Raw genomic sequence first — 25,110 nt, 5'->3', positions numbered from 1 at the left:
AGACAAATACATACTTTCAGGAAAAAAATGTAGAGGGGAGGGAAAAAATAACAAGACATATAGGCCAAACTAGTTGCTATACTTGAGTGTTAATTTTCAGCTTATTGACAACTAAGACCGTGGAAGAAACATCTTGGGTTATATAATTCTTATCTAATAAATATTGCAGCTTTTTTCTTTTTTTTGAGACAGGGTCTCACCCTGTCACCTAGGCTGGAGTGCAGTGGCGTGATCTCAGCTCATTGCCACTTCCACCTCCCAGACCCAAGTGATCCTCCCACTCCCACCTCAGCCTCCCGAGTTGCTGGGACTACAGTCATGCATCACCACACCTGGATAATTTTTGCTTTTTTTTTTTTTGTAGAGATGGGGTTTTCCCTATATTGCCCAGGCTGGTCTCGATCGAATTCCTGGACTCAAACAATCTGTCCACCTTGGCCTCCGAAAAGTGCTGGGATTCATGAACTACCACGCCTGGCCTATTGCAGCTCTTTATAAATGAAACTTTCCGTCATTAAATTTTAAAAGAAATTTATTAGAAGGATCATTTTACAGGGCACATGGAACAACATACAGTGTCTACACAAACTCTTCTAGAGAATACTCTAGATTCTTAGCAGTAGTTGTAAATGCTTATTGGATAATGTGTTTAGTTAACTTTTTAAATTTAGAAAATATATTAAGCAGCCACTGAGTCATGCATTATTAGTAAAATAAAAAAATCAACACACATATGCATGTAATTTAAAATGTTTTGCTTTGTTTTGCTTTTAGGGTGTTTGCTTTGATGTTCCCACAACTGAGTCAGAAAGGTTACAGGTATTTTTAAAATTTTATCTTTTAAATAGTTGAGTACATTCTCTAACATTTAGATTGGGATATTTTGGGAATCATAGTCACAATGTCATTATCATGCCTAAATCAATGAAGAATTCCTTAATATAAAATAACTAGTCTGTCTTAAACTTAAATGTATTTTTAAAGAGATGGAGTCTCTCTCAGTCTGGAGTGCAGTGGCATGATCATAACTCATTGCAACCTTGAATTCCTGGGCTGAAGTGATCCTCCCACCTCAGACTCCCAAGTAGCTAGGACTACAAGGCATGTGCCACTATTCCTGGCTAACATGTGCCACCACACCCGGATATCTTTTTTTTTTTTTTTTTTTTAAGTAGAGATGGGGTTTCTCCATGTTGGTCAGGCTGGTCTGAAACTCCCGACCTCAGGTGATCCACCCGCCTTGGCCTCCCAAAGTGCTGGGATTACAGGTGTGAGCCACTGCTCCTGGCCCCATGCCTGGCTAATTTTTTAAAAAAATTTTGTAGAGACAGAGTCTGTAGCACAGGTTGGTCTTGAACTGCTGGCCTCAAGTGATCCTCCCACCTTGACCTCCCAAAGTGTTGGGAATGTTGGTGTGAGCCACCATACCCAGCAAAAAATTTTTTATTATAAATCATTTCAAACATATTTTTTAGATGAGGGACTTGTATAATGAATCTCCATATACCCAACACTCAGCTTCAACAATGATCAGTTCATAGCCAGTTTTGTTTCATTTCTGTGTTCATCTACTTACCCACTTTTCTGCACTCTTTTGAAATAAATTCTAGGTATTCTGTCATTTCAACCATAAACATTTGCATATTTCTAAATATTAACGACTTTAAAAAATACATTATCATAATACCATAATTAAACTCCCCCAAAATAATAATTCCTTATTATCGTCCAATTTTGTTTAAATTTTTCCATTTGTTTCCTAAATTTTTTAAATATAGGGTCCATAAAGGTCATACATGGTAATTTGATGTTTCTTAAGTCTCTTTTAATATATAGGTTCTTTCTGCTCCCTCTCTCTTTTAAAAAAGTATCCCTGTATTTTATCTGTTGAAGAAAGAAGTTGTCTACTGGATTCCCATAATGAAGAATTTGTCTATTATATCTCAGTACATACTTATATACCTACTTTGAAACAAAAATGAGTATTCTGCTTTTGAAGTCTTTTTAAAAATTCAGAATATATTAAAGGCACATTTTTGTGTCAATAACACAGTTCCTTTTTTTCTTTTCTTTTTATATTTTAATTTTTTTTTTTTTTTTTTTTTGAGACAGAGTCTTGCTCTATTGCCAGGCTGGAGTGCAGTGGTGCAATCTCAGCTCACTGCAACCTCCGCCTCCCGAGTTCAAGCAATTCTCATCCCTCAGCCTCCTGAGTAGCTGGGACTACAGGCGCCCGCCACCACGCTCGGCTAATTTTTTGTATTTTTAGTAGAGACGTAGTTTCACTGTGTTAGCCAGGATGAAATTTTTGTATTTTTAATAGAGATGGGGTTTCACCATGTTAGCCAGGATGGTCTTGATCTCTTGACTTCATGATCTGCCCGCCTTGGCCTCCCAAAGTGCTGGGATTACAGGCTTGAGCCACTGCGCCTGGCCTTTTTATATTTTTAAATAGAGATGGGGTCTTGCTATGTTGCCCAGGCTGGTCTCAAACTCTTGGTCTCAAGTGATCCTCCCACCTCAGCCTCCCAAAGTACTGGGTTCACAGGTGTGAGCCATTGCACCCAGCCACAGTTACTTATTTTTAATTATTCCCTGACATTTTGGCATTTGGGTGGCTGGTTTTCTTAACCAGTGTCCTATTTTCTGAAATTTATATTTTTTCTAAAATTTACTATTATTAGGACTGCCCTAAACATTAGTATAGCGAATTCTTTATGCATTGCCATGTTTATCTCTTTTTTAAATGTGATTGCTTGGCCAAAAGGTTAGTGCCTTTTTTTAAAATTTTGGTTATATATTGCCAAACCCACCAGTGGTATGTTCGTTTGTCTTTTCCCAAAAAGTACCGGTATTGGAAAGAAAGATAGCCTTAGCAACAGAGTGTCTTAATAACAACTTTTTTTGAGACAGAGTCTCTCTCTGTTGCCCAGGCTGGAGTGTAGTGGCACGATCTAGGCTCACTGAAACCTCTGCCTCCCAGGTTCAAGCAATTCTCCTGCCTCAGCCTCCTGAGTAACTGGGATTACAGGCACTCACTACCACACCTGACTAATTTTTGTATTTCTAGTAGAGTTGAGGTTGCACCACATTGGCCAGGCTGGTCTCGAACTCCTGACCTCAAGTGATCTGCCCACCTCGGCCTCCCAGAGTGCTGGAATTACAGACATGAGCCACTGTGCCCAGCCAATAATAACTTTCCTTGCCAACTCATGATCACAGTAAGGAACAGTTAGTGTAGCAAGATATAAAATAGTGATGTTCTTATAGGTTACCGATTTGTATATCTTCACTTGTTTACTCCAATATCAAAGTGTTTCCAGTGGCTACATTTTTTAGTCCTTGGCTGGTGTTGACTTGTATTTAATCTCCATCATGGGCTCTTTTACTTTTTGCTTGTCAGTGTACCTGCTGAAAACAATGCACTACTTATTAATGGCCTATCTGCACTGTGCTGAGATACCAAATAGTGCTGTTTTAGAATGTATAAACTGAAGCCGGGCACGGTGGCTCAAGCCTGTAATCCCAGCACTTCGGGAGGCCGAGACGGGCGGATCACAAGGTCAGGAGATCGAGACCATCCTGGCTAACCCGCTGAAACCCCGTCTCTACTAAAAAATACAAAAAAAAAAAAACTAGCCGGGCAAGGTGGCGGGCGCCTGTAGTCCCAGCTACTCGGGAGGCTGAGGCAGGAGAATGGCGTTAAGCCGGGAGGCGGAGCTTGCAGTGAGCTGAGATCTGGCCACTGCACTTCAGCGTGGGCGACAGAGCAAGACTCCGTCTCAAAAAGAATGTATAAACTGAGTATAATGTATACTTTTATACATTTATTTAATCAGTATATTTATTAATACATAGTATAATTTTGAATGTATATTTATTTATTAGAATATATTTATTTAGAATGTTAGAATTTATTAGATAAATGTGCTGAGATACCAAATAGTGCTGTTTTAGAATGTATAAACTGAGTATAATGTATACTTTTATACATTTATTTAATTAGTATATTTAATTCGTAATATGTAGTATAATTTTAGAATGTATATTTAGAATGTTAGGATTTATTAGAAGTATATTTATTTAGAATGTTAGAATTTTGAATGTGTATTTATTTAGAATGCATATTTATAAAATGTAATTAGTATAATTAGTAATACATAGTTTAATTTTAGAATTTATGAACTGAGTATGAATTTATGATCTCGAAAATAGAAAATATTTTTGCTTATTTTCTGGTTTTCATTTTTGTTCCAGATACTTTAACAGAATAGATGGCCTTTAGCTAATAGATATGAAAAAGGTGTCTTCTATACTTACATGTTTACTTATGGTTTCTATTTTGCATTTATATTAATCCTGTAAATTCCCCTAACAGGCAGAGTGGCATGATTCCGACTGGATACTCTCAGTGCCAGCCAAATTACCTGAAATTGAAGAATATTATGATGGAAACACATCTTCTAATTCCAGACAGAGGAGTGGCTGGTCAAGTGGTCGATCGGGCCGGTCAGGCCGGTCAGGTGGTCGATCTGGTGGCCGGTCAGGTAGACAGAGTCGACAAGGGAGTCGCTCAGGAAGTCGACAAGATGGTAGAAGACGAAGTGGGAATAGGAATCGATCAAGAAGTGGGGGCCACAAACGGAGTTTTGACTGAGTATTTGATAGTTAATCTACCAGTGTGAGCTTGCCTATTTCTGCCTAATCATGTACATTATCCACCAAAAATTAGGTCATCATAGTTGAGGTATGTGTCTGCTATTTGCAAAGAAGTTGGTCGTATTTTTTTAAAAAGTATTTCACAAGAATGGTTGTAAACAAATCTACTTATCCAGTTATACCTTTGAATAAAAAAACCGCCTTTTATTGTCTCTTTTCACTTACGTGTTAAGAATTTTCTCAATGTAATCTTAAAAATATCTTTACAAACTTGGCAGTCAGGCCAAGTGTGGTGACTCATGGCTATAATCCCAGCGCTTTGGGAGGCTGTGGTGGGCGGATCACTTGAGGTCAGGAGTTTGAGACCAGCCTGACCAACATGGTGAAACCTCAACTCTGTTAAAAATACAAAATTTAGCTGGACATGGTGGCGCATGCCTGTAATCCCAGCTACTTGGGAGGCTGAGGCAGGAGAATCGCTTGAACCTAGGAGGCGGAGGTTGCAGTGAGCCGAGATCATGTCACTGCACTCCAGCCTGGGCAATAGAGTGAGACTCTGTCTCAAAACAAACAAAACTTGGTAGTCAAGCTAATCTTAACGTAAGATTACCTGCATTTTACAAAATGTGATGTATTTGTATTCATATCATTCCTTCCATAGGTTATGTGATAAAAATAAGAAATTCCCTTCTACATTAAAGGACTGTGTAAACTGGTGACATGGTTAGTTAGGTGTATCATTTTAGTCTAGATACAGTTAATTAAAAGGGTGTGCAAACAGTGCATGCTCATTAATTTATTCCACAGATATTTATTGAATTTCTACTATGTTTCCCTCACTATGCTAACCACTGGGGAGTATAGTTGTGAATAAGGCATAATCACTATCCTTAAGAAACTTAGAGTCAATTATTACAGACTTAACAAATGAAAGCTAAGACAGTGGTAGGTATGGGATGCTAAGGACCTACTTGGGGTGCACCTGACCAGTTTTAGGAGTCAGGAAGGCCTTTTAAAAGTGATACCCAACAGAGAAATAAAGAAGTATCCATTTAACCACATGTATGTACTGGTGGGAAGAGGAGTTTAGAAGGGAGAGGGCTTGCAGGCAGAGAGAACAGCATATGTGGAACCCAGAGGCAAAGAATAGCATGGTAAGTCTGAGGTTTCCCTATGACAGAGAACAGGAATCAGAGACCGGTTTAGTATTTAACAGGGACAGATTTTAAAGACCTTATGTACGTTGTTAAGGAGTTTAAAGCTTTTCTTGAAGACAATGGGTAATCATTTAAGGGCTTAAAGTAAGGAGTAACATGATTTGATTTATATTTTAGAAAGAATGCTGGCCACACTGAAGAGACTGAATTGGAGAAAAGGCAGACTGGAGGCCTGGAGACCTCTTAAGATGCCATAGCAGTAATCTATGGTAGAGATCTAGCTGGCGATCTGAACTAATGCTAAGTAACGTATTTTGAGGGATGAGAACTGAGGCACTTGAGAGGTTGTTACTTGTCCAGAATCATGCAGCTGGATGTGAGGTAAATGAGGATTTGAACCCAGAAAAATGTCTAGCTTCTGAACCAGCACTCTTAACCACTGTACTAAATAGTGACAGTGGACATGAAAAACATGGATAGGTTTCAGAGGTTTGTTTTTTTTTTTTTTAATATGGAGTCTTGCTGTGTCGCCCAGGCTGGAGTGCAGTGGCGCGATCTTGGCTCACTGTAACCTCCGTCTCCCAGGTTCAAGTGATTCTTCTGCCTCAGCCTCCTGAATAGGTGGGACTACAGGCACGTGCCACCATGCCCAGCTGATTTTTTGTATTTTTAGTAGAGATGGGGTTTCACCGTCTCTAGCCAGGATGTTGTCGATCTCCTGACCTCATGATCCGCCCGCCTCGGCCTCCCAAAGTGCTGCAATCACAGGCGTGAGCCACTGCGCCCAGCTGGTTTCAGAGTTAGGAGGCAGAATTGTTAGGACTCAGATAGTGGATTAAAAGATGAGAGGGAAATAGAATAAAACCTGGATTTTGTTTTTGTTTTTTAGATGAGGTCTCACACTGTTGCCCCAGCTAGAGTGCAGTGGCTCAATCTAGGCTCGCAGCAACCTCAACCTCCTAGGTTCAAGTGATCCTCTCACCTCAGCTACTCTAGTAGCTGGAACTATAGGTGCATGCCACCAAGTCCAGCAAAAAACCTAGATTTTTTCCCTGAGATAGGGTACTAGGAGGAAGAGCAAGAAAAGTTATATGAAGAGGGGTTGGGAATATGATTAGTTCAGGATTAGATATATTTTAATATTAACTAACCCATGAAATATGTAAAAGGAAATAAACAGTAGACAATTGGATTTGTAATTCTGAACCTCAGGAGAGAGATTTGTTCTAGAGATATAATTTTGGGAATGATAGACCAAAAAATAATGATAGTTAAGCTAGTAGATGAGATTATCCAAGTATGGTAAGAGCAGAGGACTGAGGAGGGAAGCCAGAGGACTACCAGTGTACTTAATTCATAGTAGAAGAAAGAGGACTCCATTGAGAAGAGATGAGGAGGACAGAAAGCCCAGGAGTGTGTGGCTTTTAGAGGAAACAAGACGAGCTAGAAATGGCCATTGGATTTGGCAAAAGAAACTTTATAGGGAGCAACCATAGTAATAAGAGTATTGAGAATAGAAGCTATTTAGCAGTCGGTTCAGTAGGAAATGGGAGATGAAGTGGTGAGAACAAACATGAAGATCTCATTCTGAAATTTGATTGTCAATAGGGAAGAATAAGCAAAAGCTGGAGATAGAAGGACATGAAATTCTGGCAAGGATTTTATGTGTATGTGTGGGAGGTGGGGTATTTGAGCATGTTGAAATGTGGTAGGAAGAAGCCCTAAAGGAGAGAGGGCAACATGAAGTTTCAGGAGAAGGAATTTATGGGATCAAGCACACAACTAGAGATTTTAGCTTTAGTTATTCATTGTTTATTTTTTAAAAGTTTATTAGGCCGGGTGCGGTGGCTCATGCCTGTAATCCCAGCAGTTTGGGAGGCCAAGGCGGGCAGATCACCTGACGTCAGGAGTTCAAGACCAGCCTGGCTAACACAGGGAAACCTTGTCTCTACTAAAAATACAAAAATGAGCCGGGTGTGGTGGTAGGTGTAATCCCAGCTATTCGGGAGCCTGAGGCAGGAGAATCGCTTGAACCTGGGAGGCAGAGGTTGCAGTGAGTGGGGATTACGCCACTACACTCACAGCCTGGGTGACAGAGTGAGACTCTGTCTCAAAAAAAAAAAAGAAAAAATATATTTATTGATTGATAGAGTCTTGCACTTGCCCACGCTGTTGTGCAGTGGTACAGTCATGGCTCACTGCAGCCTCGATCTCCCAGGCCCAAGTGATCCTCTTACTTCAGCCTCCTGAGTAGCTGGGACTATAGGTGTGTGCTACCATACCCAGCTAGTTTTTGTGTGTGTGTGTGTGTTTTTTTTTTTTGGTAGGGATCGAGTCCCATTATGTTGCCCCGGCTGGTCTGAAACTCCAAGGCTCAAGCAATCCTTCTATCTCGTCCTCCCAAAATGCTCAGTTGCAGGTGTGAGCCATGTGAGCCACTGTGCCTAGGCTTTTTTTTTTTTTTTCAATTGGCTGTGTTGCCCAGGCTGGTCTTGAACTGGACGCAAGTAATCCTCTTGTCTCAACCTCTTGAGTAGCTAGGATTATAGTGCATGCCACTGTTCCTGGCTAGAGATTTTAGCCTTAGATAGCATAACATTTTGTCAGGGAGAAAGTATGATTATCTTGCAGATGTTAAGGTAACAACTACAGGTGGAGCAACTGAGTGATTTCCTGTATTAAACAGCATTATATTGTAGGAATGAAGATGAGGGATAGTTTGACTGATCCAGGATTGGAGTTTCACTTTGTGAGTGAAAGGATGACGAGGTAAAGATGCCAAAGACTCTGGCAAAAGTGATAGGAGTAATGGTCCATGGAGTCTAGACTGCCTAGGGATTGAAGTGGAAATGGGGTTGATAACAGAGAATGTAGAGGAGGCAAGGGACTGAAGGTCCGTGAGGGCTGTCTGAACTTGAGATTTCAAGAATGGAGCAACTGGGGAGAAGCAAGTGCAGAGTATGACCTTTGTCTGTTGGGGCAAAAGTCACTTCAGTTGCGGTGGTCAAAGCAGTGGGTACCTGGGTGGTACTCAAGGACAGTGAGGTCTCCTACGATGAAAACAAGCCAGGACTGCAGTGAGGAAGACTAACCCGATTCGAAAATATCAGTGAATGGTGGGGGTTGGGAAATTACCTGAATGAGGAGGGGTATAGGGTGACATTATGCCTTATCTTTTAAAGGGACAAGAGCTTTTACATGAAAGTGGAGTAATGGTTTGAAAATGGATTTGAGGAAAAGAGGACGCTGACATCAACTGGGATATGTGGAATTTCAGGGAATGGGCAACATCTGTGTGTGAAACCTGCAGAGGGTGGGTTTTCAGAAAGAGCCAGATTTCAGTTAAGCCAAGGAGGCAGGGAAGGACTTTCAGTGCTGGCTTGTGGAAGGTGGAAGTTTTGATTTGGGGGACTAGTGTTACAGACACACAACTGGGGGGAAAATGTCAGTCTGCTTTGCATTTGAGCAACTGAGTTGTTGTATAACCAAGATGAAATGGGCTCCATTCATATTAAGTTGCATGAGTACTAGTATATTCAGTCAGAATATGTTGTGTGCCTACAATGTCACGGGCAATATGTTTTGGGTTAATAAGCAGTGCCCAGTCTCTGTACCCTGGAGCTCAGAATCTAGTGAAATAAGTGGACAATAAACCTATGTCCATGGGAATGACTAAGTACAATGATTTGTGAATACTGAGCAAGGGCACCTGGCCCTGGAATGGGAGTGGGAGTTCAGGGAAAGCTTTTTAGACATGATGACTGAGCATTAAGTAGGTAAAAGAAACAGGAAACTGGGAATGGGCATCCAGGCAAAGTCACAGAAAAGCTGATGAAACAACATGGTCTTAAGTATGGGGAACTATGAGTAGCTCTTGTTGCTGGGATTGTGACTATGAGGAAGGCAATTGTGAGAACAAGGCAAGATGTATTATATCTTGGAGGGCTTTGTAGGTCTTGTTTTGGATAGCCATTGGAGGGTTTCAGGGAAGAGTGAAAAAGATAAGTATGTAGGTAAATGCCAACAGGGTGGATGGGTTTAAGAGAGTCTACCTGCTAAAGGTCAGCTGCCCCTATTAGCAAGAGTCCTAACAAAATTAAATAATAGCTTTCCATATGTTTTGAAAGTAGGATGGGGCAGGGCAAATTTCTCATCAGATTCGCAGCTTTGGGCTGCACTTGGCCACTGGTATTACTCTTCTTCCTTTTAGAAGCCAGTACCTTCATGGCTCCATTTTTTGGCTTTTGGCCTCCTGTTTGGTACTCTGTGCTCTAGTCATTTAACAGCTATTTGAACTAGAATCAGTTACCCTGATCTTCAGTTTTTGAATTTATAAATGAAATAACATCTGTTTTATTATCTCCAGCTTTAGAATTATGAATTCACTTAGGTTTAAATCTTGAGAGTCTTCTCTCACATTGTTTTTGTTTCCTATATTTTGGGGATAGTGCTTAACAGTAGTTTTTAAAAACCATATTCCTTTTTTTTTTTTTTTCCTTATATACATGTCAGGCAGAGCGCAGTGACTCACGCCTGTAATCCCAACACTTTGGGAGGCCGAGACGAGTGGATCACTGAAGGTCGGGAGTTTGAGACTAGCCTGGCCAACATGGTCAAACTCCATCTCTACTGAAAATACAAAAAATAGCTGGGCGTGGTGGTGAGCGCCTGTAATCTCAGCAATTTGGGAGGCTGAGGCAAGAGAATTGCTTGAACTCAGCAGGCGGAGGTTGTACTGAGCCAAGATCACGCAACTGTACTCCAGCCTGGACGACAGAGTGAGACTTCATCTCAAAAAAAAAAAAAAAAAGATACATGTCCATTGTTGGGAATCTGAAAAAATAGAGAAGCAAATGGAAGAATATAAAAACCACCCACAGTCACATTACTCAGAAATAATGACTGCTAACATTTTATTTTGTAGACTTGAATTCGTTGTGTATGCATATACATGCTCTTAAAAATAGAAATTCTCCCTCTAATTTTGTGAAAACATTACATCATCCAGATCAGAGGAAATGGGCCTGGCAAAATATTGATATTTAAGCATTCAAGGATATTCAACATTTCCTATCAAAGTTTTTCTCTATTTTTTTTTTTTGTTTTTTGAGATAGGGTCTTGCTCTGTCACCCAGGCTGGAGTGCAATGGTGCAATCTTGGTTCACTGCAACCTCCGCCTCCCAGGTTCAAGCAATTCTGCTTCAGCCTCCCAAGTAGCTGGGACTACAGGTGTGCACCACCATATCCAGCTCCTATCAAATTTACATAAGCTATTCTTCCTCTTGTTACTGAATTTTATACTGATGACAAGATAATTGGCCACCTTTTGTCCAGTGGGCCTTTTGCATGTTTCCTGGTGGAAATTTGGGTTTGCCCCTATATGCAGGTTACAAAGGAACTTAGTTTATAAGCTTTGAAAAGTTTTCCATTTAGTACCATTCTGGGGCTTACTCTCTTGTTGAATATCTCTTGATGATAAACATGTCCCTGTACTGTATGCAGTAGTATCATGTATATAGCAGGATCATGTAGTGTTGTGGTTTGTCAACCAGACTGCAGGTTCTTTGAGGCAGGGACTGGGCCTCCACTTAGTATCTAAACTACATGATACAATGGTGAAACCAGAGATGTTAAGCATTTTGTTGGCCAATTAGTTGACTGCATTCATGCTTGCTCTCCTTTCTTCTACATCTAACACCAGGATTACTCAAGTACTTTTGCACCTGGGCATATAGCTAAAATTTATTTCAAGGGGTTCCCCTCCACCACTGCTATGTTAACATTCAGTAAACACTTAATTACAGATTACTATGTACCAGGCACTGTCTGAAATTTTGAGGACACAAAGATGAATAAATCAAGGCTCCTGGCTCAGGGATATCAGAATATAAGTTAAAGCACTGTTGCACATTTTCACAAAATGTTAAAAAAATTTGACCCATCCTGGCTAACACGGTGAAACCCCGTCTCTACTAAAAAAATACAAAAAACTAGCCGGGCGAGGTGGCGGGCGCCTGTAGTCCCAGCTACTCCGGAGGCTGAGGCAGGAGAATGGCGTGAACCCGGGAGGCGGAGCTTGCAGTGAGCTGAGATCCGGCCACTGCACTCCAGCCTGGGCGACAGAGCGAGACTCCGTCTCAAAAAAAAAAAAAAAAAAAAAAAAATTTGAGACCATGGCTGGGCGCGGTGGCGCACATCTGTAATCCCAGCGCTTTGGGAGGCCAAGGCGGGTGGATCACCTGAGGTCAGGAGTTCGAAACCAGCCTGGCCAACATGGTGAAACCTTTTCTCTACTAAAAATACAAAAATTAGCCAGGCGTGGTGGCAGGCACCTGTAATCCCAGCTACTCGAGAGGCTGAGGCAGGAGAATTGCTTGAACCTGGGAAGCGGAGGTTGCGGTGAGCTGAGATTGCGCCACTGCACTCCAGCCTGGGCGACAGACAGACTTGTCTCAAAAAAAAAAAAAAATAAATAAACGAGACCATGAAACATCAAATAATAGTTTAGATGAAACAAAATTTTTCCTTGAAACTCTGATTAAAAAATGTGCAGTAATCAGAAATACTTTTCCAGCATTTTCCTTTATCATAAAATGTAATATTTTAAATTGTGTTTTTAAACCCTTGTGATACTAAGTTTTAACAGTTCTCATTGATTGTGCTCTATGTACCCGGGACTGCCAGACCATTTTCTGCCATTATCTTACTTAATTTTCTCAATAGATGAAGTAGGTTTTGTTATCCTCATTTCATACAAGGGAAACTTAGGTTCAGATTAGGTAATGTGTCCAAAAATAACAGAGCAGACTGGGTATGGTGGCTTCTGCCTGTAATCCCAGTACTTTGGGAGGCAGAGGTGGGAAGATCACTTGAGCTCTGGAGTTCAAAACCAGCCTGGGCAACATGGCAAAACTCCATCTCTACAAAAAAAAAAAAATTAAAAAATTAGCCAGGCATGGTGGCACATGCCTGTAGTCCCAGCTACTCGGGAGGCTGAGGTGGGAGGATCGTTTGAGTCTGGGAGGTTGAGGCTGCAATGAGCTGTGATCACACCATTGCACTCCACTCAAGCCTGGGCAATAGAAGGAGAACCTGTCTCAAAAAAATGAAATAAAGACTGGGCGCTGTGGCTCATGCCTATAATTCCAGCACTTTGGAAGGCTGAGGCGGGCGGGTGGATCACCTGAAGTCAGGAGTTCGAGACCAGCCTGGCAAAGATGGTGAAACCCCATCTCTACTAAAAATAGAAAAATTAGCTGGGTGTGGTGGCGAAGGCCTGTAATCCCAGCTACTAGGGAGGCTGAAGGATGAGAATCGTGGAGGTTGCAATGAGCTGAGATCGCACCACTTCACTCCGGCTTGAGCAACAGAGCTAGACTCCGTCTCAAAAAAAAAAAAAGGCTGATTGTCAATGTCAGGTATTCTATGATTCTAACCCATTTTTGAAATTTATTTTTTCATATATATATTATATATATAATATTATATATTTATATATGTATATATAAAGACATAGGGGTTTTGCTATGTCGCCCAGGCTGGTCTTGAAGTCCTGGCTTCTTTGGAGGCTGAGGCAGGAGATTCGCTTGCGCCTGGGAGGCAGAGGTTGCAGTGAGCCCAGGTCGCGCCATGGCACTCTCTAGCCTGGGTGACAGAGAAGGATACTCTTGTCTCAAACCACAAGACTTCTCTCTCTCCCGCTAGTCTATAAAGCTTCTTGAGGATAAGGCTTTTGTGTCTGCTAGTGAATCCTAGCCCTGTTTGTCCTACCTGACACAGTGAACGCTCATAAAATGTTTGAGTGCACGCATGAATGACCGACTAGAACCGACTGAATTTTTTTTTCCTTCAGGCTCCTGAGTCTGGCCGACACTTTCAGAGTAGACGTTTCCAAGAGATGATTAAGAATACACATCTGCGCCGGGCGCGGTGGCTCACGCCTGTAATCCCAGCACTTTGGGAGGCCGAGGCGGGCGGATCACAAGGTCAGGAGATCGAGACCACGGTGAAACCCCGTCTCTACTAAAAATACAAAAACAATTAGCCGGGCGCGATTGTGGGCGCCTGTAGTCCCAGCTACTCGGGAGGCTGAGGCAGGAGAATGGCGTGAACCCGGGAGGCGGAGCTTGCAGTGAGCCGAGATCGCGCCACTGCACTCCAGCCTGGGCGACAGAGCGAGACTCCGTCTCAAAAAAAAAAAAAAAAAAAAAAAAAAGAATACACATCCGCGAGTCTGCACGTGCAAACTCGAACAATATAACATAAAGCACTGAAGATGCTCCACTCAAAAGCAACTAGAAGCCTTCATTTTTCAGGCTGGGGCTAGGGGAAATCTGGCCAGTGTTGGAGAATACAAAGCTAACCTTTGTAATTCCTTGCGGTTTTACCGTTCCATAGGTGCCTTCTAGACCAAAGGCCGCCAGTGGTCAGTCAATGCACTAAATTTAGCCACAGTCACAGGCCGTTGCTTTGAATTTACCTCGCGGAGAGCAGTCTTTCCTGTGCTTCCTGCTTTCCCCGGAAGTGCCTTGCTACGGGAAGTGACGAGAGCCGGGTGGACAGAGGCGGGGGAACTACCTCTTCCTCTCCACGCGGTTGAGAAGACTGGTTGACCTGGGCAGCCTGCGCTGAAGATGCCGGGAAAACTCCGTAGTGACGCTGGTTTGGAATCAGACACCGCAATGAAAAAAGGGGAGACACTGCGAAAACAAACCGAGAAGGTGAAACGGAGGGACCTGGGGCCAGGAGGGACGCTGAGTGGAGCGGAACCCCGGGGTGCGGGAGAGGTGCCCGGGCTGGGATCGTGAGAGCGCGCGGCGGGTAACAGCGCGTCCAGAGACCCGGCGTGGGTCTTGACGGGCGGTCGTCCAGGAGTGGTGCGCTCCCAGGCAGTGGATGCGTCTGCCCGACCAAGCCGGGGCCGCCGCGCGCTGACCTCTTCCTCTGAGATTAGAGGCATCCACATTGTTCCAGGAACTCTGGTAGAGAGGCCCTATTGGAGCTCGGGAGAAGGCCGGGTGTCCCACGTGGTCCCCGGCGACTGGGCGCGCCTCACACAGTGCGCAGAGTTGGACATTCAGTCAGGCTCCACGTTGCTGGCTGAGACATAACTCCCGGCTTGAGCGTGCGCGAAGGGAATTACAAGTCAAGTCAAAGTGGGGACTGGAGGCAGGATGCGGTGGCTCATGCCTGTAATTCCAACACTTTGGGAGGCCGAGGCGGGCGGATCATGAGGTCAGGAGTTCGAGACCAGGCTGGCCAACATAGTGAAACCCCGTCTCGACTAAAAATACAAAAATTAGCCGGGCATGGTGGCTCACGCCAGTAGTCCCAGCTACGCGGGAGGCTGAGGCCGGAGAATTGCGTGAACCCGGGAAGCGGAGGTTGTGGTGAGCCGAGATCGCGCCACTGCAAGTCAACCTGGGCAACAGCGAAACTCCGTCTCAAAAAAAAAAAGTGGGGACTGGAGCTTTAGAGTAGACTGGAGATATCTTAACCTCATCTGCGCACGTGGGCGGCGTCTTTAGTGACTTTTTAAACTCTAGTAAGGGAAGTACAGTTTGTTTTCCGGTAAGCCGCCCTGAGAAGATGACGTAACTCAGTTCTTCTTAGTATTATATTGACTAGATTTCCCATGGAAATGTAAAGGCATGTGTTGCGGTGCTGAGTGTACACCATGTTTTTTTATATAGGCCAGCAGTGTGCAGTAGTCTTAACCTTGACAGCCGTCCCTTGCTTTGCTGTTGCTTCCTAGTGATTTAACTTGTGACTGAGTCTCTGTTCTGAGATAAGTCAGTGGGAAGAAAGATTGTTCTTGGACTTAGGTTGTACACTACTTAGAATGAACTTTACTTGTTTGTTTCCCTGCCTTTTGATATGGAGCTCTTACAATAGCAATATTTTAGAATCGTAGGAAGCCGCGGCAGATTTGTACTCAGGTGCAAGAAGTAGTGGTCCTGGTTTACATCGCATCAGTCAGTTGCTTTCAATTTGGCATGCTCAAATCCAGAGATACATGACCAAACTCTGTTATATTCCAAAAGAGACCACCAGGATGGGAAACTTGGTCTTATTTGGTGGAACCAAGGGATGAAAACGAATAAAATTTTGGAAGGAGACTAGCTTGTTTTTTGTTGGCAAGGAGATTATTTTTAATCTATGATTTGAGAACAGAGACCAGGCCTGACGTTTCCAGGAGGCAGAATTCAGTGTAATATGTATTTCCAAGATTGTTCTGGGGCTCTGCCAGAATAGGTTTCTAAGGAGGCTACAACATGTGTCTAATTGCTTTCAATAGTATGAAAAGTTGTAGGGGGTCAGAAAGTTCAAATAGGAGCCACAGTCATCTGTCTTACTTGGTTCTGAGGTGTCACTCCTTCCATATTCTTGTAACTTATTTATTTTATTTTAAATTAAGTACATCTTTTTTACACAAGGGTGATAGACTGAGTTTTTATAACTTTTTGTTTCATAAAGTGTCTCTTTTATTTTATTTATTATTTGTTATTTTTTTTTGAGATCGAGTTTTGCTTTCGTTGCCCAGGCTTGTTCTCCATTGGTCAGGCTGGTCTTAAACTCCCAACCTCAGGTGATCCGATCGCCCACCTCGGCCTCCCAAAGTGCTGGGATTATAGGCATGAGCCACCGCGTCCTGCCCTTTTATTTTTTGTAGAGACAGTCTTACTGTCACCCAAACTAGAGTGCAGTGGCATGATTATAGCTAACTGCAGCCTTGAATTCCAGGGCTCAAGCAATCCTCCCACCTCAGCCTCCTAAGTAGCTAGGAGTATAGGTGTGTGCCGCTACGTCTGGCTAATTTAAATTTTTTTTTTTTTTTTGAGACAGTCTTGCTGTGTCGCCCAGGCTGGAGTGCAGTGGCGCGATCTCAGCTCACTGCAACCCCTGCCTCCCGGGTTCAAGCAACTCTCCTGCCTCAGCCTCCCAAGTAGCTGGGACTACAGGTGCATGACCATGCGTGGCTAATTTTTTTTGTATTTTTAATAGAGACGAGATTTCACTGTATTAAGCCAGGGTGGTCTCCTTCTCCTGACCTTGTGATTCGCCCTCATTGGCCTCCCAAAGTCCTGAGATTACAGGCGTGAGCCACCATGCCCAGCCTAATTTTTAAAGTTTTTCAATAGAGAAAGGGTCTTGCTATATTGCCCATGCTTGCCTGTAACTGCTGGCCTCAAACAATCCTCATGCCTTGGCCTCCCAGAGTGCTGGGATTACAGGCATGAACCACTGCACCTGGCCCTAAACTGTCTTTATATAAATTAATTTGCTCTTGTGAGATAGGCAAAGTGCAGAATTCCTGTTTTGGAGTTAAAGGCTGCAGTGAGCTATGATGATGCCTCTGTACCACAACCTGGGTGAAAAATAGAAATTGTCTCTTAAAAAAACAAAAAAATCACTGTTGTTTTACCTGGGATTTTAGCAGGAAGAAAGAAAAGAAACCCTGCTTAACATCATCAATCTGTAGATACATGGCCTTATTCTATTGGAATTGAATTTGGACTTTCTATATTATTGAGTTTGGAGCCTGTTGGAGTATCCTATGAGCTTATCCAAATCCCTTACAAAAATCTGGTTTCCAGGCCAAGTGTGTTGGCTCATGTAATCCTAGCAGTTTGGGAGGCCCAGGTGGGTGGGTTGCCTGAGCTCAGGAGTTTGAGACCAGCCTGGGCAACATGGCAAAACCCCGCCTCTACTAAACATACAAAAATTAGCTGGGTGTGGTGGTGCACACCTGTAGTCCCAGGTACTCGGGAGGCTGAGGCATGAGAATTGCTTGAACTCGGGAGTGGAGGTTTCAGTGAGCTGAGATTGTACCACTTCACTCGAACCTGGGTGATAGAGCGAGACTCTGTCTCAAAAAAAAAAAAAAAAAAAAAAGAAAAAATCTGTTTTACAACTGTTTGACCCACATGAGTTGAATAGTTACTAAGGGGCACTCTTCATTTTCCAAGATAGTAAAACTATTGATATATACTTGTCTCTATATATAGCTAAGAAGTGGTTTTTTAAAAAGTTTACTATTTTTATTTTTATCTCATCACAACGTGAAAGTACAAATGTCAAAATGCCTCAGAACTATATTTTTCAAAGGTGAAAATGATCTTGAAATAATCCAGAATTGATGAATTTTGCAAATGTATAAATGCCTTATTCAGTGTTTGTATTTTCCTTTTGAATTTTTTAGAAAGAGAAAAAAGAGAAGCCAAAATCTAATAAGACTGAAGAGATAGCAGAAGAGGAAGAAACTGTTTCCCCCAAAGCTAAACAAGTTAAAAAGAAAGCAGAGCCTTCTGAAGTTGACATGAATTCTCCTAAATCCAAAAAGGCAAAAAAGAAAGACGAGCCGTCTCAAAATGACATTTCTCCTAAAACCAAATGTTTGAGAAAGAAAAAGGAGCCCATTGAAAAGAAAGAGGTTTCTTCTAAAACCAAAAAAGTGACAAAAAATGAGGAGCCTTCTGAGGAAGAAATAGATGCTCCTAAGCCGAAGAAGATGAAGAAGGAAAAGGAAATGAATGGAGAAACTGGAGATAAAAGCCCCAAACTGAAGAATGGATTTCCTCATCCTGAACTTGACTGTAACCCCGGTAAAGCTGCCAGTGAAGAAAGTAACGGTGATATAGATCAGGTAAATTTTCACTTCATTGGGTAGAAGATATCTTTCATTGTTGTTTTAGATAAATAAGTAGGTAACTGCTATATGTAGCCTTTAATTGCAGGACAAAATGTGATGTGTCAGCACCTCATGGATTGGGGAATACCTTAGGCTAAGTGGAACTTCATCTTAAAAATTAGCATATGACAGGGCACGGTAGCTCAGCTAAGATGGAGCCCTGTCTTTTTTTTTTTTTTTTTAAATGGAGTCTCGCTCTGCCACCCAGGCTAGAGTGCAGTGGCATGATCTTGGCTCACTGCAACCTCTGCCTCCTGGGTTCAAGTGATTCTCCTACCTCAGCCTCCTCAGTAGCTGGGATTGCGGGCGTGTGCCATCATGCCCGGCTAATTTTTTGTATTTTTAGTAGAGGTGTGCTTTCACCATGTTCGCCAGGCTGGTCTTGAACTCCTGACCTCAGGTAATCCACCGCCCCCCACCCTCAGCCTCCCAAAGTGCTGGGATTACAGGCGTGAATCTGTTCTCAGCAGACTCTGTCCTAAAAAAAAAAAAAATGGCCGGGCGCCCTGGCTCACTCCTGTAATCCCAGCACTTTGGGAGGCTGCGGTGGGCAGATCATGAGGTCAGGAGATCCAGACCACAGTGAAACCCCGTCTCTACTAAAAATACACAAAATTAGCCATGCAGGGTGGCGGGCGCCTGTAGTCCCAGCTACTGGGAGGCTGAGGCAGGAGAATGGCATGAACCTGGGAGGCGGAGCTTGCAGTGAGCCGAGTCTCGCCACTGCACTCCAGGCTGGGCGACAGAGCGAGACTCTGTCTCAAAAAAAAAAAAAAATTAGTGTAGTGTCACAATGCTTCCTTTACAAATAAGCAGATACTGTTTAAGCTTAGGGAGAGTCTTGGTCTGCTTATTTGCCAGTCAGTCATCAACAGAAGAGATACAGTTGTGTAAATGGGCCCTAGTTTCCCTCTGAGGGGTTTAACCAAATAAATTATTGGAATTACTGAAAAGGTTGATTGTATAAGTCCTTTTGGTTAGGCCATTAAGTAATCATCCTGGAGTTGAACAGGATGATAAAATGTCTGTCCAGAACCTAATTCTGTTACCTTTCAGAAACTCAGTCATGAAAGAAAAATACTAATTGTATTAAAAAAATTTTTTTTTAGACATGGGATCTCGCTATGTGGCCCAGGCTGGTCTAGAACTTGTGGCCTCAAGCAGTAATCCCGCCTAAGCCTCCTGAGTAGCTGGGATTACAGGCATGAGCCACCACACCCAGCTGAAAAATACTAATTCTAATAAATTTTCTTTTTCTATAGATCATGGTCAACATTTGTAATTTTTTTCCTGATTATAAAAAATATGTGATCCAGAGAAAATAGAAAATGCAGACATTTTGAAAAAAGAAAGAAATGCTTCCTGGAATTTCACCATTCATTTAGTAAATATTAATACCTGTACTTTTCAAGTGCAGAAGTAATCTTGTTCATTTTTGGTGTTTCCTTATAGTACTTTTAATATATGCATCTATTATTTTTAATCAGATTAGGATTGTACTATGCAATCTTGTATCTTGACTTCTCTGTTTCTATCTAAGCATTTTTCTCATTAAGTATGCTTAATGGTTACATAATCTTTCATATAAATGTCTTGAAGTCTACTTACTACTTTTATTGAGCATTCAGATAGATATCTTACTATCAAATAATGCCACAGTGACTGCTACCTCATAAACGTTTGTTCATTTTCTATGGATGTGTGTATACGAGAGATGCTGCTTTGGAAGAGGGCTAATGACATTTCCAACAGTATATTGTTGTATTGTTGGTTGTGGTTATGGAGTAGATCTTAGTTGAGATCTAGTCACACATAATATACCCAGTATATATTTGCCTCAGATTTTTCTTTTGTTAAGGTTTTATAGATTTATGACAATGTTTCCTTTTCAGATCTCGATTTACCTATCAAGGTTTTTGTGTCTTTTTGGTTGATTTTTAAACTGATGTGTTTAGAAGAATTGCTTTAGGATAGCTTGTTTTGTCTCTTTCTCAAAAGGTTCTCTGTTAATTTGTGTAGGTGATTATTGATTTCTTTCTGTGGCCCTTTACTTGATAGGAAATATCTGTGGAACAAAAAGAAGGCGCTTTCTCTAATTTTCCCATATCTGAAGAAACTATTAAGCTTCTCAAAGGTAATGTTCTTGGAAATATCATATGATGTTAGAACGTATTATTTTAACAGAAGCACTCCACTGTTTTTGTTAAGATGAACCAGGATATATTCTTATTGTAGGCGGACACATGCAATCATATAATGAAGTAGGCTTGTGTATTCAGTATAGTACTATAGTAGTGATGGTTCTTCATGCCTCTTAAACAAGTGGTTAAAATTTCTTCAGGCCCTCTGTGGTGGCTCACACCTGTAATTGATTGAGGCCAGGAGTTTGAGACCTGCCTGGGTAACATAGTAACAACCTGTCCCTACAAAAAGTTTAAAAATTAGCGGGGCACATGGTGACACACATCTATAGTCCTAACTACTCCAGAGGCTGAGGAAGGAAGATCGCTTGAGCCCAGGAGTTCAAGGCTTCAGTGAACTGTGATCACACCCCTGCATGCCAGCCTGGGTGACAGAATGAAACCCTGTCTCAAAAAAAATTGTATTTAATACAATATGTATTCAGAAGTGTAATGAATAATGATGCTGGTGAAATTAAGCAATTAGGTGATGCCATGTTAATGTTTTATCTCTTTCGCTTCTGAGGCATCTCTAGGTTAATGAGCCTAATTTATAGGTGTAAACCCAGAATTCATTTAATAATCTGCTTCTGAACTAGCTGACGGACGAGTCGCAGTTACTCAAGTAGGTGCTTCCTAAATCAGGAGCAGCACAGTTGGATTGCAAAGCACCAGATTTTCACGTTTATGGATGAGACTTCAAATATTTACTGTAATTGGGTGCTTTAAAGTTTGCTGATATTTTTCAGTCAAGCAGATTCGTTGCTATCAGAATATTTTTGAGCCAGGTATGATGGCTTGCACATGTAATCCCAGCTGTCCATCAAGCTGAGGCAGGAGGATCACTTGAGCCTAGGAGTTCAAGGCTGCAAGTGAATTATGATCACACCACTGTACTCCAGAGTGGGTGACAAAGCAAGACCCTGTTTCTTAAAATATATATATATTTGACCCTAACTTTGTAGATGTTGACCAGAAGGTAGAATTCCTTAATTCTGCAGGACCAGAAGCATGAATAGTATACTTCAGTATGTCAGTATGGCTAATATTTTAAGAATTGTGGTGTGAGATAACACAGTTAATTTGTTCATAGGCCGAGGAGTGACCTTCCTGTTTCCTATACAAGCAAAGACTTTCCATCATGTTTACAGTGGGAAGGATTTAATTGCACAGGCACGGACAGGAACTGGGAAGACATTCTCCTTTGCCATCCCTTTGATTGAGAAACTTCATGGGGAACTGCAAGACAGGAAGAGAGGCCGTCCCCCTCAGGTAACTGTCTTAAATACAAGGGCTGTCAGTCAGCACGGGAAAAAACACCACTTGGGCATTGTGTACATACCCTACGATTTTTTATTGAGTTCTTATAGTCACCCATTCTATTTACTGTGGATCTTTATGTGAAAGTAATCCAGGATAATTCTTTTATATTTAATAATATATACAGATCATTCTCTGTATATTTCAATATTTTAATCTTTCCTACACTTTTGATCATCTATATAATTAATGCTTATCATATTTCCTTCAAACCATTAGATATCCCCGGGGCTCATAGCTTTGGTCGAGTGTCTGACCATTTTTGCCTAGATGGAGAAAGCATTTTTAATAGAAAAGCATGAATGGAAGGAAGGGCAAGTCAGAGATGAAAAGGCCAAGCCCCCATATTAGGGTGAGTCCATTGGGCTCATTTCTAGAGAACTTGACATTTGATAGACATTAACCGCATTGAAATGACTGTGAATGCCCATGTTGTCACTTTGGCTGTGGGTTCTTGCAGTTGTCTTTCTGGTCTAACCTCACTTGCTCACTGGCCTTCCAGTGTCCATGCTCCCCTTTTGTTAATTTGTTTACTGCTGTGTCCCTAGCACACAGAATAGTGCTTGGCCAATAGTAGGTAGTCATTAAATATTTTTTAGATGAATGTATTAGGTGTTCTTTAATCGTGTTAGTTTCATACCATTACCCTATTTTGAGGACCTGTAGCAGTTTTTTTTTTTGAGATGGAGTCACGTGCTGTCGCTGAGTGGTACAATCTCAGTTCACTGTAACCTCTGCCTCCTGGGTTCAAGCGATTCTCCTACCTTAGCCTCCCAAGTATCTGGGATTACAGATGTGTACCACCATGCCTGGCTAATTTTGTATTTTTAGTAGAGGTGGGGTTTCACCATGTTGGCTAGGCTGGTCTGGAACTCCTGACCTCAAGTGGTCCGCCCACCTCAGCCTCCCAAAGTGCTGGGATTATAGGCATGAGCTACTGCACCTGGACTTTTTTTTTTTTTTTTTTTTTTTTGAGACAAAGTCTCATTTTGTTGCCTGGATTGGCAACAATAGTGCGGTGGCGCAATCTCAACCTCCGCCTCCCAGGTTTAAGTGATCCTCCCACTTCAACATCCCAAGTAGTTGGGATTACCTGTGAGCCACCACACCTGGCTCATTTGTAGTTTTAGTAGAGATAGGGTTTCACCATGTTGGCCAGGCTGGTCTTGAACTCCTGACCTCAAGTAAAGCCACTCACCTTGGCCTCCCAAAATGCTGGGATTATAGGCGTGAGCCATTGCGCCTGGCCAGCAATTTCATGTTTTTTATATATATATATAGATCAAACTCATGTTGCTCTAGGATTCAAAGCCCCTTACATTGTTGGCTTTACCTTACTTCTCTGACTTTGTTCTGCTTCAGATGTTCTCTACTGTAGAGGTTAAGACTACAGGTTTTGGAGCCCAATTGCTTGAAAGCTCTGCTCCTTCTTAGCCTTTGGGGTTTAGTCAAGTTATTTATCCTCTAATACCTAGCTCAAAAGGTTGCGAAAATTAAATCAGAATAATACATATAAAGAATTTAGTAGAGTCTAAGATCTATTAGACAAAAATATTAGCTAATGTTATCATCATCATCAGTGTTAGACCTTGTTCAAGTCGTTCTTTTCCTAGAATGCTATTCTTTAAGAACTAGATTAAGAAACAAATACTACACAGTAATTCGAATTCAATTATTTTTCTTTATCAGGTACTGGTTCTTGCACCTACAAGAGAGTTGGCAAATCAAGTAAGCAAAGACTTCAGTGACATCACAAAAAAGCTGTCAGTGGCTTGTTTTTATGGTGGAACTCCCTATGGAGGTCAATGTGAGTACATTAAAAAAGTGAGGGAAGTATAATGCCACCCATTGTTGACTACTCTTATTGGATTTCTTTTAACCTTCACATCTGGCTTCTCTACATGGGATAGTCGTTTATGGGGATTTTCTTTTGCCATGGTTTAAACATGGTCAAGAACATGGTCCTGCATGATGATAGGCAAATCTTGTATATGGTTCTTAGTACTTTTATCTATTTATATTTATCTAGGGGCTACAAAGGTAACTTATTGAACCCAGAAAAACAGTCCATTTGGGCTCTAGGAAATAGGAAGTCAGAATTCAAGGTTACTCTTGTCTGTTAGGACCTTGGGTCTGTCCCTCTTTCTGCATGGTTGCTTCTTTCTTGATGTATGCAGGCTTTCTTTCCTTGGGGCTCAACGGCCAGATGTTAGAGTCTCTGCTCTTGTATTCCATTACTTCCCAGTTCAAGGCCTTGGAGCTTTATTATTAGAGCGGATGTATAAATTAGGAAGGGATTTAAGGAATTAAAAAAAATCATAGTTTTGGCTGGGCGCAGTGGCTCATGCCTGTAATCCCAGCACTTTGGGAGGCTGAGGTGGGTGGATCACAAGGTCAGGAGATTGAGACCATCTGGGTAACATGGTGAAACCCCGTCTCTACTAAAAATACAAAAAATTAGTCAGGCTTGGTGGCAGGCACCTGTCGTCCCAGCTACTCAGGAGGCTGAGGCAGAGAATGGTGTGAACCCAGGAGGCGGAGCTTGCAGTGAGCCGAGATCGCGCCACTGCACTCCAGCCTGGGTGACAGAGTGAGACTCTGTCTCAAAAAAAAAAAAATTCATAGTTTCGGCACACAGTCTTACGGCTATTTCTTTTCAGCTTTGGCAGAATGAATATAGGGTTTGGCACCAGAAAAGCTTGAATCTAGACTCTGCTCACAGAGTAGCTGTTGTGTTCGAGTTGCTTAATTTTTCTGTGCTTTAGTTTCCTCATCTATAGAAAAAGATTACTAAACCTACCCTGCAGGGATGTTGTGAGGATTGGGTTGGATAATGTATATAAAGTGCCTAGTATTATCCATAGACTGCAACAGCAGTTCAGTACAAAGCTAAATTATTATTACCATCTCATCGCAGTTATATTGAGCTTCATTTTTCCAAATGTCTTTATATATCCTTGGTCTATTTGCTGTTTCATTATGTCTCATCCTCCCTGTACCTGTTTACTTTATAGAAAGTTCCTATTTCTGTTAGATTCTTATTCGTACTCTGCGAAACCTTGATACTTTCCTCCAGCCAAGGAAGTAATTTCTTTCTTTTTT

The 25,110-nt window shown here is 41.9% G+C and overlaps 2 protein-coding genes across 16 annotated transcripts in view; both read left to right on the top strand.

The window, feature by feature from the left end:
- The window catches only part of DDX50 (DExD-box helicase 50), a 46,002-nt gene extending 41,123 nt beyond the window's left edge, over nt 1–4,879 (top strand). For all 15 annotated transcript variants that reach the window (XR_012417854.1, XR_012417853.1, XR_012417857.1 and 12 more), the window contains 2 exons: nt 775–819; nt 4,379–4,879. Coding sequence is in view for 10 of the 15 variants with exons in the window: in XM_065520989.2 (XP_065377061.1) it covers nt 775–819; nt 4,379–4,657 (324 nt within the window). In the remaining 5 variants the exon portion in view is untranslated. The remainder of the gene's footprint in view (nt 1–774; nt 820–4,378) is intronic.
- Nucleotides 4,880–14,377: 9,498 nt separating this feature from the next.
- The window catches only part of DDX21 (DExD-box helicase 21), a 30,346-nt gene continuing 19,613 nt past the window's right edge, over nt 14,378–25,110 (top strand). Inside the window, exons 1-5 of the mRNA XM_005565678.5 lie at nt 14,378–14,537; nt 18,020–18,463; nt 20,567–20,642; nt 21,782–21,960; nt 23,698–23,815. Of these exons, the coding sequence (XP_005565735.2) occupies nt 14,451–14,537; nt 18,020–18,463; nt 20,567–20,642; nt 21,782–21,960; nt 23,698–23,815 (904 nt within the window). The 5' untranslated portion in view covers nt 14,378–14,450. The remainder of the gene's footprint in view (nt 14,538–18,019; nt 18,464–20,566; nt 20,643–21,781; nt 21,961–23,697; nt 23,816–25,110) is intronic.

The sequence above is a fragment of the Macaca fascicularis genome, chromosome 9 (assembly GCF_037993035.2).
Source record: "Macaca fascicularis isolate 582-1 chromosome 9, T2T-MFA8v1.1".
NCBI lineage: Eukaryota > Metazoa > Chordata > Mammalia > Primates > Cercopithecidae > Macaca > Macaca fascicularis.
This window is presented reverse-complemented; position numbering and strand designations above follow the sequence as displayed.